The 14,081-nt window shown below is 41.9% G+C and overlaps 2 protein-coding genes across 2 annotated transcripts; both read left to right on the plus strand.

The window, feature by feature from the left end:
* Nucleotides 1-195: 195 nt before the first annotated feature.
* On the plus strand, nucleotides 196-4,291 carry cfl2 (cofilin 2 (muscle)). Its single transcript, XM_083684018.1, has 4 exons — nucleotides 196-325; nucleotides 1,655-1,962; nucleotides 2,367-2,443; nucleotides 3,204-4,291. Exons 1-4 carry the CDS (start codon nucleotides 323-325, stop codon nucleotides 3,314-3,316), a joined length of 501 nt encoding a protein of 166 aa, XP_083540144.1. The 5' UTR covers nucleotides 196-322; the 3' UTR covers nucleotides 3,317-4,291.
* A 3,677-nt stretch (nucleotides 4,292-7,968) lies between these two features.
* Nucleotides 7,969-13,990, plus strand: snx6 (sorting nexin 6). Its single transcript, XM_083683762.1, has 14 exons — nucleotides 7,969-8,013; nucleotides 8,156-8,206; nucleotides 8,987-9,091; nucleotides 9,815-9,925; nucleotides 10,161-10,282; nucleotides 10,450-10,573; nucleotides 10,848-10,943; nucleotides 11,211-11,316; nucleotides 12,295-12,370; nucleotides 12,460-12,499; nucleotides 12,689-12,775; nucleotides 12,900-13,059; nucleotides 13,425-13,510; nucleotides 13,608-13,990. The coding sequence occupies exons 1-14, from the start codon at nucleotides 8,008-8,010 to the stop codon at nucleotides 13,659-13,661; spliced, it is 1,224 nt and encodes a 407-aa protein (XP_083539888.1). The 5' UTR covers nucleotides 7,969-8,007; the 3' UTR covers nucleotides 13,662-13,990.
* Nucleotides 13,991-14,081: the final 91 nt, after the last annotated feature.

Here is a 14,081-nt window from a genome sequence, read left to right on the forward strand (position 1 = left end):
TGGCACTAATTTTTATGGTGAGCTATTTATTAGGCAAATAAATGAAATAATCTGATGTCTTTGAACTCAAGCCTAGAAGTAGGAATGAAGTCTGCAAGTCATTGCAGCGACTCATTGTCAAGCACATGTCACAGGGCAGATCCCTTCCAATCCCATTCCTGATCCCGCCTGTGCGATGGCCCATTCCCGTGCGCCCCTTGCCTCCCCCTTTCTCGCTCTCTCCCATACACACGGTCGGTCGCCCACATTCCCTCATACCTCTTTGGCCCTTCACATTTCTCTATTGTAACAGCAAACCTCACCTCACCGACGATCGGACAACATGGTAAGACTACTACTTGTCATAGCCGTTTGGTTGCTTTCAGTTGCGGTGGACAGATTTAACTTTTTACAACTTTGTCGGCATTTGGGGGTCTCTTCGACTTTAGTACTAGTAAGTTAGCGGCGCGCTTGCTAGCGGTATAACCAACGTTTATATTGCATGTTATAGTGAACCATTCCATTGTGGTGTGCTGTCTAATGTCTGTTTCATACTATTCAACATAACCGTGATTTAGTTTATGAAATGAGTTCCAATTTAGGATTGCCACCAGGCCTCGCAGCCTTAGGCGGCCATTTTAACCTAATTATAGCCGCAGTCCTCGATCTAACGGTAATCACTCTCTAGCAAGTTAGCTAAACTTTGGATCGTGCGTCTACCGTTGGGTTACTGGGAATGGATTTGTTCATGCGCTAGCCGCTAGGTAAAGTTATCTTATGATTGGGAGACAGTTGTTAGCCTGCTTGTTTGCTAGCAAGTGTGAAGTGGTCTGGACTACACCCATGCGGATTTTTAAGCTTGTCACTGTCAGAGAAGATTCTCTTGCGGGCCGCTTTGACACATGGAGTGAGTGGCTGTGAGATAGCCTGCGGTTCCCATTCCCATTGACTGTGTTGCAGGGTTAGGGTTCTAGTCAACAGTGAGCCTCTTGCACACTGACAGAGGACAGCTCACTAGGTAGATACTAGCTCAGACAGCCAGTGTTGGAATGTCCTATTGCTCACTCGCTTACTACTGGTGTGATTGTCATCTTCAATAGAGATGAGAGGTTATGTCAGCTGGCCGACTACCTCTGTGAAGCAAGCATGTGAGTCAGCAGGTGTGTGTGTGTGTTCATTCCTGTGTCTCAACCTCTAAACAGTGTTGATTCACCCCTGAATGAGTAGAGGGGGAAATCAATGCAGTCATTGCTGTCTATAGTGTATGTTGCTTCTATTACCAAATACAGCCTTCAGAGTCACCTTATATGCTGGCAGGCTATTCCATTCTTTATGCTAATGCTGTAAGCTGGCCTATAGCCTTTGTCCAGTCAGTGTCCACATCATAAGGACTCAGGATAGGGGTGCCTGCAGTGTGGACTTCAGTGCTGATATTGTGCCCTGTCCCTCTGCTATACAGCGTACCAGAGATGTTCAATATTGGGGCTTTGATGGAGGCTTTCGATCAATGGAGGCTAGTGCAGGTAGAAATTAGAGGACAGGCTTGTTATAATGCATGGAATGGAATGATTCCTTATTCCATTCCATGCATTACAATGAGCCCGTCCTCCGATTTCTGCCTCCACAAGGCTCCCCTGCTTTCCATGTGAACCTCTCTGTTCCCCCCTCTCCCTAGGCCTCTGGCGTCACTGTCAACGAGGAAGTCATCAAGGTGTTCAACGACATGAAAGTGAGGAAGTCCTCCTCCACAGAGGATGTGAAAAAGCGTAAGAAGGCGGTGCTGTTCTGTCTGAGCGAAGACAAGAGGAAGATCATCGTGGAGGAGGGCAAGCAGATCTTGGTCGGGGACATCGGGGAAGGGGTGGACGACCCCTACGCCTGCTTCGTAAAGCTCCTACCTCTCCATGACTGCAGATATGGCCTCTACGATGCCACGTATGAAACAAAAGAATCCAAGAAAGAAGACTTGGTATTTATATTTTGGTATGTTTCTTGGTTGTTGCTTTAGTTAGGAAGGGTGTGTTGTGACTGTGGTTCGATGGAAATGTCATTGTAGGCCCCCCTAAAAAGTCTAAATGATCTACGTTGGTCCACTTCCAAAGAGTTATTGGAGACCTCCAAGAGTCAATGTGTTTGAGCCCTATTGCTATATTGACTAATGTTTGCATAGATCAATGTTGTCAACAGCTTGTCTGGTTGCTTGGGAGATAGTTGCTAGCCACTAACTTAAGTCATATAAGCGGTCCTCAAAAGAGCAGAACCCTGTTTTTATACCAAGGACCGGCAAAATATGGGAGGAAGAAATATCAGATGATTTGTGAAATACCGGTAGCTGCTGCTTCCATTTTAGTTTGAGTGAAATAATTCCCTCCTCCCCCTCATTCCAGGGCCCCTGAGGGCGCTCCATTGAAAAGCAAGATGATCTATGCTAGCTCTAAAGATGCCATTAAAAAGAAGTTCACAGGTCAGTACAAACTGAATTGTCATAACATGTCATAACAGGAGAAGTTTTTATTCATTTTTTTTTCTCCTTGAGATTGCACTGTTGAGAGGTAACTCGCAAGTAAGCATTTCAATGCACCGTTTACATCCTGTATCCTGTGCATATGACAAATAAACTTTGATTTGATTTGACCCAGTGTTGCATAACATACTGTAAATATCTTCTGTTCAGTAACATATGATCTGTCGATGCAAGCAGTGTCCTAAGAACCTTGTATTGCTGTTTTTAACTTTTTGGCTAAATGCATTTTAAAGCTATGTTCATCTATATTCATGACTGTATGGCTAATTAAAAATATAATTGAATCTGAACCTCTCAGATTCCAAGGGAACAAGTTCTCACATTTGTTATCACACTATTGCGAGACTGTATGGTTGGATTTATACTAGATTTGAGCCCTCCCTGAAGAATGAATAACTTTATAAAATTGAGAAAAGAATGCTTGGTATTATGACCACTGATCAGGGGAGGCTGGTGGAGGTAGAAATCGGAGGACGGGCTCATTGTAATGCATGGAACGGAATTAGGAATAGTATCAAATGCAAGTGTTTGACACCATTCCTCATTCCATTCCATGCATTACAATGAGCTTGTCCTCCGATTTCTACCTCCACTGCCTCAGAACAAGTATTTGAGTCGTCTTATTGGTATTCAACAAGTGAACAACAACACAGGACTAAATGAGATTAGAATCAACTGTTCCACTCCCTTTATTTTCCAGGTATCAAACACGAATGGCAAGTGAACGGATTAGACGACATTCAGGACCGCTCGACCCTGGCAGACAAGTTGGGGGGCAACGTGGTGATATCACTGGAGGGGAGACCGTTGTAAATGGACAGGAACACGTCGTGCCATCTAGATCCCAGGAGCTTTCAGCCCTAGAAGCTGTGTCTATATCATTTGATCCTAAAAGAATAGCTTTAGTTTTTTTTTTTGTCTGTTTGTTTATTTTTTTCCACATGAAGGAGATCTCATTAACATAATATATGCAAAAAAGCTTATCAGTTATTGTCAGCCAGTCAGCCAATTGACTTTCACATCCTGTTTTTTGGGGAAAAAAGAAAAACAACCTTCAAGGAATGTCACGTGGCGTGTTTTGCCAAACCAATACGAACAGTGTCACAATTACCTGAGATCAACACAACACTCCCAGAATAAGCGAAAAATAAGTTTAGCACTGTTTGCATCCGTCGCCACTTAAAACAGTGGTGATTAAAACATATTCTGTAGTGCAGGACAAGATGTGAATGCTTTCTATAATGCCTTGATCAACTGCCCAGGGTAGAAGTAATAGCAAGTATTTTGCACTCATGAGGTTTTTCATATGACTTATTTATTTGAACTGTTCTATCTTTTTATCTGATATGTTATTCGGCATGGCAAAACACGTGGTATAGAATACTATGCATTACTAAGCACTTTTTTTGTTTATACACTACAAGTTGAGACAAAAAGGTCAAGAATAATTATAAAGAGAATATCTGTATTTATGTCACCTAGATAGACGTTACCTCAGTTTTCATTCCTGTTACGCATATGAACGAGAACAGGTGAAGACGTAACTGTTCAGTCGCCGCCTTACTTTCATTTGAATGTACAGTACAGACTCACCACAGAGCTATAGGAGTGGGGTGGTGCTTGCAGTTTTTTTAACACTTAAAAAAAGAGAGAATTCAAATATATCAGTAAAGATGGCAATACATTATGTGTGCATTCAGAGCCTTAAGTGGAACATTGTTTTTGAGATTGGAGTTTGGAGGAGGAGGTTTGCCACACTTTGCAATAAAACCTTGTGGCAGAGAAACAGAGAGGTGTCATCTGAGTCTGTCTCTGTCTGTCTCTGTCTGTCTGGTCTGGTCTGCCTTTCTGTCTGTCTGTTGTGGATCTGTTCATCAGGAGGGTCCCTTAACTCTTTCCTCGATTCCTTGCATCCTTTCACCTCGCCTCCTTCTCAAAAAGCAGAAGAGGAGAAGATCCATAGTCCCTCCCCTCGGACCATCTCCAATGCATTTTGAGAAGGAGAGGAGAGAGGATGCAGGGAATCAAAGAAAAGCTTTTGAGATTCACCCCATGACTAGAGCCTTACCTATCGGAGTAGGGTAAAGCTGCCCTTCCTTAGGCAATCAGTTTAGCGCTCTCCTTTCTAATGGTTCAGGTTAGAGGTTAGTCTTTGGGGAATGTCAGCTGGTCCTAAATCAGTGCCCAGGGGCAACTTCACCTCTGGAACACTGAAGAGGTAATAGGAAGCTCTGGTCAGAGTGCAGTGTTTCGATGACTTTCATTGGTTAGTGCCTCACTGGGGGCTTCCAGTGGAGCTGGGCTTGGGGCCAGAGGCAGAGCCTGCTGCTTCTCCCTGTAGAGAATTTGATCTGCTGGCGGTGAGCTATCCTCTGCTGCTCCGAGCTATTTATGGCCAACACATGCTTTTGTGTCTTGTCATCGTTGTCCACAAATGGCAAAACTGCTTCCAGAGAGCAGGCGAAGGGAAGCCCAGTGTAGCGGCTAGTAGTACACTGACACACACACACACACACACGCACACAACAAAGAATGCTTCCACACTTCTAGAACAGAACAGCTAAGGGAAAAGCATGTGTACTGTATACAAACACCACACACTGAAACCCTCCTATCAGAAGATGTTGTGAAGCCCTGGTTAGGAGCTCTGTCAAACCATATGGCTCAGTCATGTGACAGCTTAGGTATATGCTACATGTCAGTTGAGGCTGGTGGAGGTAGACATCGAAGGACAGGCTCACTGTAAGGAATGAAATGAAGAATGGTATCAAACACAAGATTTCTACTTCCAACAACCTCCCCTGGCTGAGGTATATGTTGGTGTAGTTGTCACTTACACAGAATATACTTCTAAAATCCATAGTGTAACTGGATTGACCTTGTGAGTCATACATTGCTGTCCATAGCCACTGTGAGCTTCTGTAGCAGTAACCCAGTGGTATCCCCTATGTGGTGGAACCTTCTAGCCCTGGTTATAAAACTGACCTCTTGCGGTACAGCTTCTCCCATATGGACATACTACCTCACAAACATGATTGTTAGGTTTCATGTATTATCAGATTGTTTTTGTTTGAACTTTTCAAACATCTCTTTATTCCTTTTCTCATGATACAAAGGCTCACTATGATAGGTGTAACCTATCTTTCGGCATACAACTTTGTTGGCCTATAGGAACAGCCTATACTATTTAATTATCAAGCCAATTAAAATTAGTTGTATAATAGGTGATTTCCTCTCCCTTTCAGCAGCATACTCCATTGATGACGTTCTCCCTCTCTGTGTCTATTACAGATGAGGCTGGTTGAGGTAGAAATCAGACGGGCTCATTGTAATGCATGGAACGGAATGAGGAATGGTATCAAACACGTGTTTGCACTAAAATGAGCCTCCGATTTCTACCTCCACCAACCTCCCCTGGTCTGTTATGAGTTATCAATGGGCCCAGTATTTTAAAACCTTTCATCTAGATCAGAATGATCCGGATTCTTTTTTGCGATCCAGGATCAGATTTATCTGGCAGATCTTGAGTAGTATAGGGGAAATCAGACAGTTTCAATCTGATCCAGATTAAAGGTTTTGAAATACTAGGCCCTGAAGTGGTGTTGTGTGTAACCCCCCAGATTCATGTTAAACAAAGTGCCTCCCTAGTCCTTTCATATCAGGGCCCACAGGTCTGTGTCTGGACAAGTGAGCTGAAAATAAACAAGTGACCTCTCCTCACTCTGTACAGCATTCTCCTCCAGACAACCAGTACTAGGATGAGCCCTGACAGCCCATAGAATGGCACTCAAAGCTGGGGTAAAATGTTACAACCACATACATCATATTAAAACAGGTCCTTAGAATATCATCCAACCAGGGGAGGCTGGTGGAGGTAGAAATTGGAGGACAAGCACATTGTAATGCATTAAATGGTATCAAACAAACACATGTTTGATACCATTCCTTATTCCATTCAATGCATTCAAATGAGCCTGTCCTCTGATTTCTACCTCCACCAGCCTGTTAGAATATCCTCTAACTGAGCTATGGTGAAAGAGAAGAGGTGTTGTCACAGGACTGCAACATGTCGAAACATATTTCTCAGTATTTGGTTTGAGTGCTTAAATAGAACAAACAAACACATAACACAATGTTGTTACTGTGATTAAGTTACATTTCAGTCTGGAGTCAGCATGATGCATAATCTGATACTGTTTGTTTGTTTGTTTGTTTGTTTGTTTATGTGTTTGAGTGTTTTTCATCACGTCAAAGTCATAAGACATTACAGCGTAATTAGGATAGGGTTGTTCCAAAGGTTTGTAGGGCAAGACCATGAATCTTTAATATTACTTATGATGTCACCAACCATCATTGCCACACAGATGCCTTTTACCCTATGATTAAAAGGTGGTTTTGTTTGGTGTTTGTTCGGTGTTTTTCCCGACAGATACATCACTAATGTGAAAGAATAAGACAGGTAAAATGTGAATGAAGACTTGTTTTCGCATTCAAATGTTATTTGGGGGGAGTTTAATCCCATACTGAAGAAACAGGTGCAAAAAGATAATATGGCCTCAAATGGATTGGAGTTTATCGCCATCTAGTGGTAGGCTTGTATATAAACTCATGTGCAACATCGCAAACAGTGCACATAACGTAGGAATTCATACCCGAATTCCTGTGTTATGTATATGAATTCCCTAGTAATATCTTAGTCGTGTATTATATACCTTTAATCGACATGCTAAAGCACAACTCTGGAAGTTAACAAAAATACAGAAGAAGCCATGGAGGACTGAGTTTAAGATTAGGTGTTGTGTCTGACAATGAAGTAGGGCCGACATATCCCTAAATTACTTTGGGGAAATGGCACATATTCCCCCTCTCTCACTGTATCTCTCTCTCTTTCTCTCTCTCTCTCTCTCTCTCTCTCTCTCTCTTTATGTGTGTGTGTATGTGTGTGTCTCTCTCTCTCTTTGTGTCTCTTTCTATCTCTGTCTCTCACTTTTTCTATCTCTTGCTCTCACACACACACACACACAGAGAGAGAAAGAGAGAGAAAGAGAGAAAGAGAGAGAGAGAGAGAGAGAGAGAGAGAGAGAGAGAGAGAGAGAGAGAGAGAGAGAGAGAGAGAGAAAGAGAGAAAGAGAGAAAGAGAAAGAGAGCATTTCACCAAGAGTCATTCAACCAAAACAAATAGAGAAGCCTTTTTGCTTGTTATGCTGAATCAGGGGGTCAATCAAGGTCACTGATGCCGGGCTCTCTCACTTACAACTAATTTTTAGTAGACGGGTGTCTTACTTTGTTAAATTAGTTTTATGAATGTAATGGGTGCATATGGTTTGACTGGATAGAAAGGATTGAAGGGGACATGTTAGTATCGCTTCTAATATATTTGACTTTGTTTATGCCAATGGTCTCCGAAGCTTAGGTTTTGTGGCTACACCTTCGAATCAGAGCTCACGGCAGTCTCTCGTCACGTCACACGACTTCCTCACTATCGTACTCCACCCGCAGAAGCCATGATGGTAGGTGTTATCCACAATTACTCTTGCTTAGCTTAATGCTTTATTTGTGCAATCATCTGGCATAAGCATCGGTTAAATTATTAGTTGCATATTGAACGTAAATGTAATGCATGTTTTCCGCCCGCTGTTTTTGTTTACATAGCAAGAAGGGCTGGACGACGGTCCCGATTTCCTCTCCGAAGAGGACAGGGGAGTAAGTTTTTTTTTTTTTTTTTTTTTTTTTTTTTTTTTTTTCTCTCTTTCTCTTATTTGCCTTTTGAACATAACAGTTACCAGCCATGAATGCTACAGTGAATAATTGATTACATGATCTGACCAGCTACTAGACAGCTTGAAGATGTATTTGTTGAACCTTGCAGTGGTGACAGCTAGCTTGCTAGCTAATTTGCTAGCCTTGTTGTCTGCTTGACCATGAAGTCAGCTGACTTCTATATGCTATATACGTTGCAATACAATCGTTTTTTGCAAACAATTGACATTGGATGTATTAAATGTGTACTGTGTAAATATCGTATTATTTTAACTGATACAGCCTAGCTAGCCACATTTTGGTAGCTGTCATCTCATTAGCTAGCTAGTTCAGCTGCTTGTTGTTGTGCAGACAGCTAGCCAGCCATCCAGGAAGTGGACATCCTCCTAGTTAGTAGTAGTCAGCTAGTAGTCATTAAAGTGTTGATGCGCACTTGTGCTTATATTGTCATTGCTGTTCAAGCTAGCGAGCATTGTCCACTTTCTGGCCATTCATTCAGATGCATTCATATGCAGAGCTGTACATGTAGCCGCCTACTAGCAGATTGGTAAATGAGTTGGCTACATGCTGTCATTAGTGGTCAGGTCACATGCTTGTTATTTGCATATTCAACACACACACACACACACACACACACACACACAGATAAACCTCAGGAAAAAAAGGAAATGTAACTCTGTTATTTGAAGTGGTCTGACACTTAATACAATTTTTCTGTTACAGCCCAGGGCAGTCAATGTGGACCTCCAAACTGATGCTACTCTTCAAGTGGACATTTCTGATGCACTGAGTGAGAGGGACAAGGTTAAGTTCACAGTCCATACTAAGGTAAGATAGTTCCCTTTCCCAATAGTGTTTGTTCCTGTTTGACCGCCTATTTGGCAAACAAACAGTCTATTGTATTGAAAAGGAGAATCAAGCCAGATTACATTGTTTGTACAGTAATTTCCGGTCCTGTTGGTTATAAACAGTCGTGTTGGTTATGAAAAACGGCATCCTCGCTAAGTCACTTGTCTGTGTCAATATGTTGACATCATCATATGGATTTGAGAACCGTGTTGGATTTTTAGACTATGATTATGTTTTACCTCATGATCATTTTCTATCCAGAGTGAATTCCCCTGTGTTGAAATGTATCCTCATCATTTCTTGGTTTATGTGTTTTTACTGCAGCTTTTATAATGTTACAGTGACTCTTTTAAAGACAGTGAAATGTCCAGTGAGGCGATAGTGGTGTTCTCTGCATAATTCGGTTACTGAATGGGGTTAATCATTGTCTTAGTAGTAGGCTTTGCCCTGGGGATGAGTGTCACGATCAAGTCCATGTAGGCTTACAGCTGGAAGCATATGTTCATAATTGTCACTGCTTGAAAAAGACATTAAGTCTATTGAAACAGAAAATATGTGAACTAGTGTTCACAGCTACAATATCAACCATTGTCATGTTAAGCTAATTTAAGAAGACTATTCAGTAGCTCTCCCAGTCTGCTTTCTTTGTGTTTGCTTGCACCTGTGACCTCTGATGTGTTTCTCATTGTTGTGTTGTCCCAGAGCACCCTCCCCAACTTCAAGCAGAACGAGTTCTCTGTGGTCAGACAGCATGAAGAGTTTATCTGGCTCCATGACTCCTTCGTGGAGAACGAGGAGTATGCAGGTTACATTGTAAGTACTAAGAAGTGTGCAGAACACACTGTAAGTTACTAGGGAGTACACAGTATAGATTCTTAGTACTAGGGAGTACACAGGATATGTTCTCAATGCTTAGGAGTATACAGGCTTCCTTGTAAGTGTATTAGCGCTATTTCAGGGTTTATTTCAATTATGGATGAGTGCGGCCTTCTCCGTTTTAAAATACTGTACTGATCGTGCGTGTGTGTGTGTGTGTCTTGATCCGTAGATTCCCCCAGCCCCACCCAGACCAGACTTTGATGCGTCCAGAGAGAAGCTGCAGAAGCTGGGGGAAGGTGAAGGCTCCATGACCAAGGAGGAATTCACCAAGATGAAACAGGAACTTGAGGCGTGAGTACTACCCCAGTGTTTTCACGTCCTGCGTGCCAATACAATGGGTTTTGGGTAATGAATACTATTGTGAATGATCTGTCTCTGTCTTTCTCTCTATCTATCCATCTGTCCATCCATCCATCCTTCTGTCCATCTATTCATCCATCCATCCATCCATCCATCAGAGAGTACCTGGCCATCTTTAAGAAGACGGTGGCGATGCATGAGGTGTTCCTGTGTCGTGTGGCCGCTCATCCTGTCCTGAGGAAAGACCTCAACTTTCACGTGTTTTTAGAGTACAACCAAGATGTAAGTGTGCTGTTGTAACCGTTCAAATCTGAGTGAAAACTCACCAGGTTTGTGACATTTTATAGCTGTTGACATTTTGTTCAGTGCGATTTGGTCTTGGTTTAAATGACTCCATAGGCAATGCTGTTGTAGCAGATGTGTTTATGCTTTAGCCGTCTGCCCTGTCATTCCTTCCCTAACCATTGTATTATCTCACCGCTATGTTGCAGTTTTGTTGTTATGGTCGTTGGTTAGTTTGCTTGTTTTGACAGCAGCTAACCACTTCCCTTCACAGTTGAGTGTACGAGGTAAAAACAAGAAGGAGAAGCTGGAGGATTTCTTCAAGAACGTGGTGAAGTCTGCCGACGGAGTGCTTGTGGCAGGAGTCAAGGTGAGCTGGGGTCCATTTTAGATGTAAATAATTCATTTCGTTCTCATTTTGCATGCAAATTAGGTTTGTTTTTAGTTTGTTTTCCGTCTGGTCTGAATATGAAATTGTCGTATAAGTCATTTAGCATAAATTTTTTACATTTCAATGGCATTTTTGTTCATATGAATGACATTCTCTAAGCAGTTGGCTAAATCTTTCTGTTTCTCCCCAGTACAGTTTTATGGACAACTACTAAACCTGTAGGATGTTTGTCTGTTTGGATTTCAGGATGTAGATGATTTCTTTGAGCACGAGAAGACATTCCTTTTAGAATACCATAATCGTGTCAAAGATGCTTCGGCCAAATCTGATAGAATGATCAGGTCTCACAAAAGTAAGTCTCTCCTCTCTGCCTCTTAACAGACAGCTACTAGGTAAGCTTTCTGAAATAAACATTGATTTTAATGAGCTTTCTGCCATCAACATTGACTGTAATCAGTTATATAGACGATTGTCAATGTGTCTCATTTCACTTGAATGTGTTGAGATTATGTTGTTTCAGAGAAGTATTGGTGAGCACATGAACACACTGTGGGAGTCTTGTATCATGTTTTAATGTTTGTGGAAAAATAGCTTGTTTGTGTGTCCTTGTGCTGTGCGTTGTATTTTACGTCTATTTTTTGTTTTATATTAATTCGCTGACAAATGTGGAAATGGGTAAGTTTCATGTTTAATTTAGTCCGGTCAGTGTTATTATTGGGAATGACAGCCGACTACAAAAACAAATAGTTTCCACAAACAAATCAGAATACTATGTAATACTATGAATATTATGTAATAATGTCCAGATAGCACAGCTACAACCTTCCCCTCGGTCCTATCCATGTGAATGTAAATTGTGCTTTTTTTTTCTTTCTTTTTTTGACTCAATCCTCACGGCTGCTACAAGCTTCTATCAGTGGCCAGTACATATGACGTCAGCAGTCGTCAGTCATTCCCATTCAGACGTTACACCTGTCCCGTTACACCTGTCCCGTTACACCTGTCCCGTTACACCTGTCCCGTTACACCTGTCCCGTTACACCTGTCCCGTTACACCTGTCCCGTCCTGAACTGCTCCTAGGAATTAATCTGTCCTTAGATACTGTAACTCACCTACTTTCCACAACATTAAAACATGATACTGTACTTAGAACATGACTCACTGTTTCCTGCAGGTCTTTTATCAACGAGAGTTGTTTTCTGAAAAAATGTAACCTTGCATTGTGTTGGTGCATTCTGATTGCAGATGACTGTACTGTATGTTTGTTGACTATGTAGCTCCTGTGATCTGGAACAGTGTGTTCAACATGCTGTGTGTGTTCCTTTGCAGGTGCTGCAGATGATATCAATAGAATTGCCTCCACGCTCTACACTCTAGGGACACAGGACTCGACAGACGTGTGCAAGTATGATTTGTCCTTTTCTTATTTTCTCATATTGTTTGCTGGTTAGTTAGTCGTTATAAACTGAAACGGAACCCACTGTTTTTTTCCAGATTCTTCTTGAAAGTCTCCGAGCTGTTTGAGAAAACCCGGGTAAGTTGCCCTGTCCAAGCCCATTATTTTCTTCAGTTGGACCAAAATGACATTTTATGGCTGCAAGCTAACATCGACATAAGGAATCTATTGGCACCAATTGATTGAAGGTTTGTGTTTATTGAGCAGTGGATTCAGTCAGTGATTTCCCTGTTTCATGTCTCTGATATGTGTTTCTTTCTTCTGTAGAAAATCGAGGCGCGTGTGGCTGCAGATGAAGATCTGAAACTGGCTGACTTACTGAAGTACTACCTCAGAGAGTCCCAAGCTGCTAAGGTAATTCATTCATCAGACTTTTTATTTTAATTTTAATCTGATTTATCGAAAGTTCATTCATGAACAATATTTGTATTTGTCAGAAAGCCAATGTCATAACTGAAATCTTGTTTCCCTTATTCAGGACCTATTGTACAGGCGAGGGCGGGCGTTAGTTGACTATGAGAATGCCAACAAGGCCCTGGACAAGGCCAGAGCCAAGAACAGAGACGTTCTCCAAGCTGAGACAAGCCAGCAGGTCTGCTGCCAGAAGTTTGAGAAGATCTCAGAGTCCGCAAAGCAAGGTAGTTCTCCCGTTATGCTCTATATTCTAGGTTGATCGAATGCAGTGTTCTGGGGACCCAAATGGTGTGCTGGCTTTTTGGCTTCTTGCCTAGCTCCAACACAACAGATTCCAAAAAAAAACAAAAAAAAAACACCTAATTTGTTTTCTTCCTTATTCTTACTGAGGGTATTTACTTACAATGATGATTCACTAGTCGCTTTGCATAAAAGCTTCTGCTAAATGACTTAAATGTAAAATGTAACTGAGCATGAAACTCTAGATTAGTTGAACCGGGTACATGTTATTATTGAGTTGTAACAAAAGCTTTCACATATAGAAGTTATATCTTATGAAGAGTTTCTTTTTTTCTTTTTTTTACAACAGAGCTCATAGACTTCAAAACGAGACGAGTAGCAGCCTTCAGGAAGAACCTGGTGGAACTGGCGGAACTGGAACTGAAACACGCTAAGGTACAGTGATGCATTAGACTGTGAAGAGACATGCAAAAGGTTCTACTGTTGACGTTTGGAAAACACATAACCTGCTTCCATCTCTGGTTCTCCACAGGGTAATCTACAGTTGTTGCAAAGCTGTCTCGGGGTCCTGAAAGGAGACACATAAGTCCTCCCCCTGTAGGGTTCACTGTACAGGGCTTTTCCGGCTTGTGTCCGTCTGATCTTCACTGAGAAGACGGAAGAGAAGAGAGAGCGAACATATCTGGGGTCCGTTTGTTTTAAGGATGTCTTGTCTGTAGTCGTCATCACTACCAAGGACACCGTACTCCCTCCCTCCACAAACCCCTTCAATCGCAAGAGAGGAAGCCGCCAGCGGTGGAGTAAACGCTAAAGTCCACACAGCACAAAAAGAACCTATAACTTCATTTAATCACGTCGTCAACTTTTTAATTGTTAACAACAATCATCATCGTTCTCCATGGGAATTAATTACCCCAACTCTATATCACATTTCATGTCATGTCATGTCCAGAATCTTCTTTTTGATGTTATTATTATTTTTTTGCTAAGTGTATAATCTTCTCTC

This window comes from Argentina silus, assembly GCF_951799395.1.
Source record: "Argentina silus genome assembly, chromosome: 13".
NCBI lineage: Eukaryota > Metazoa > Chordata > Actinopteri > Argentiniformes > Argentinidae > Argentina > Argentina silus.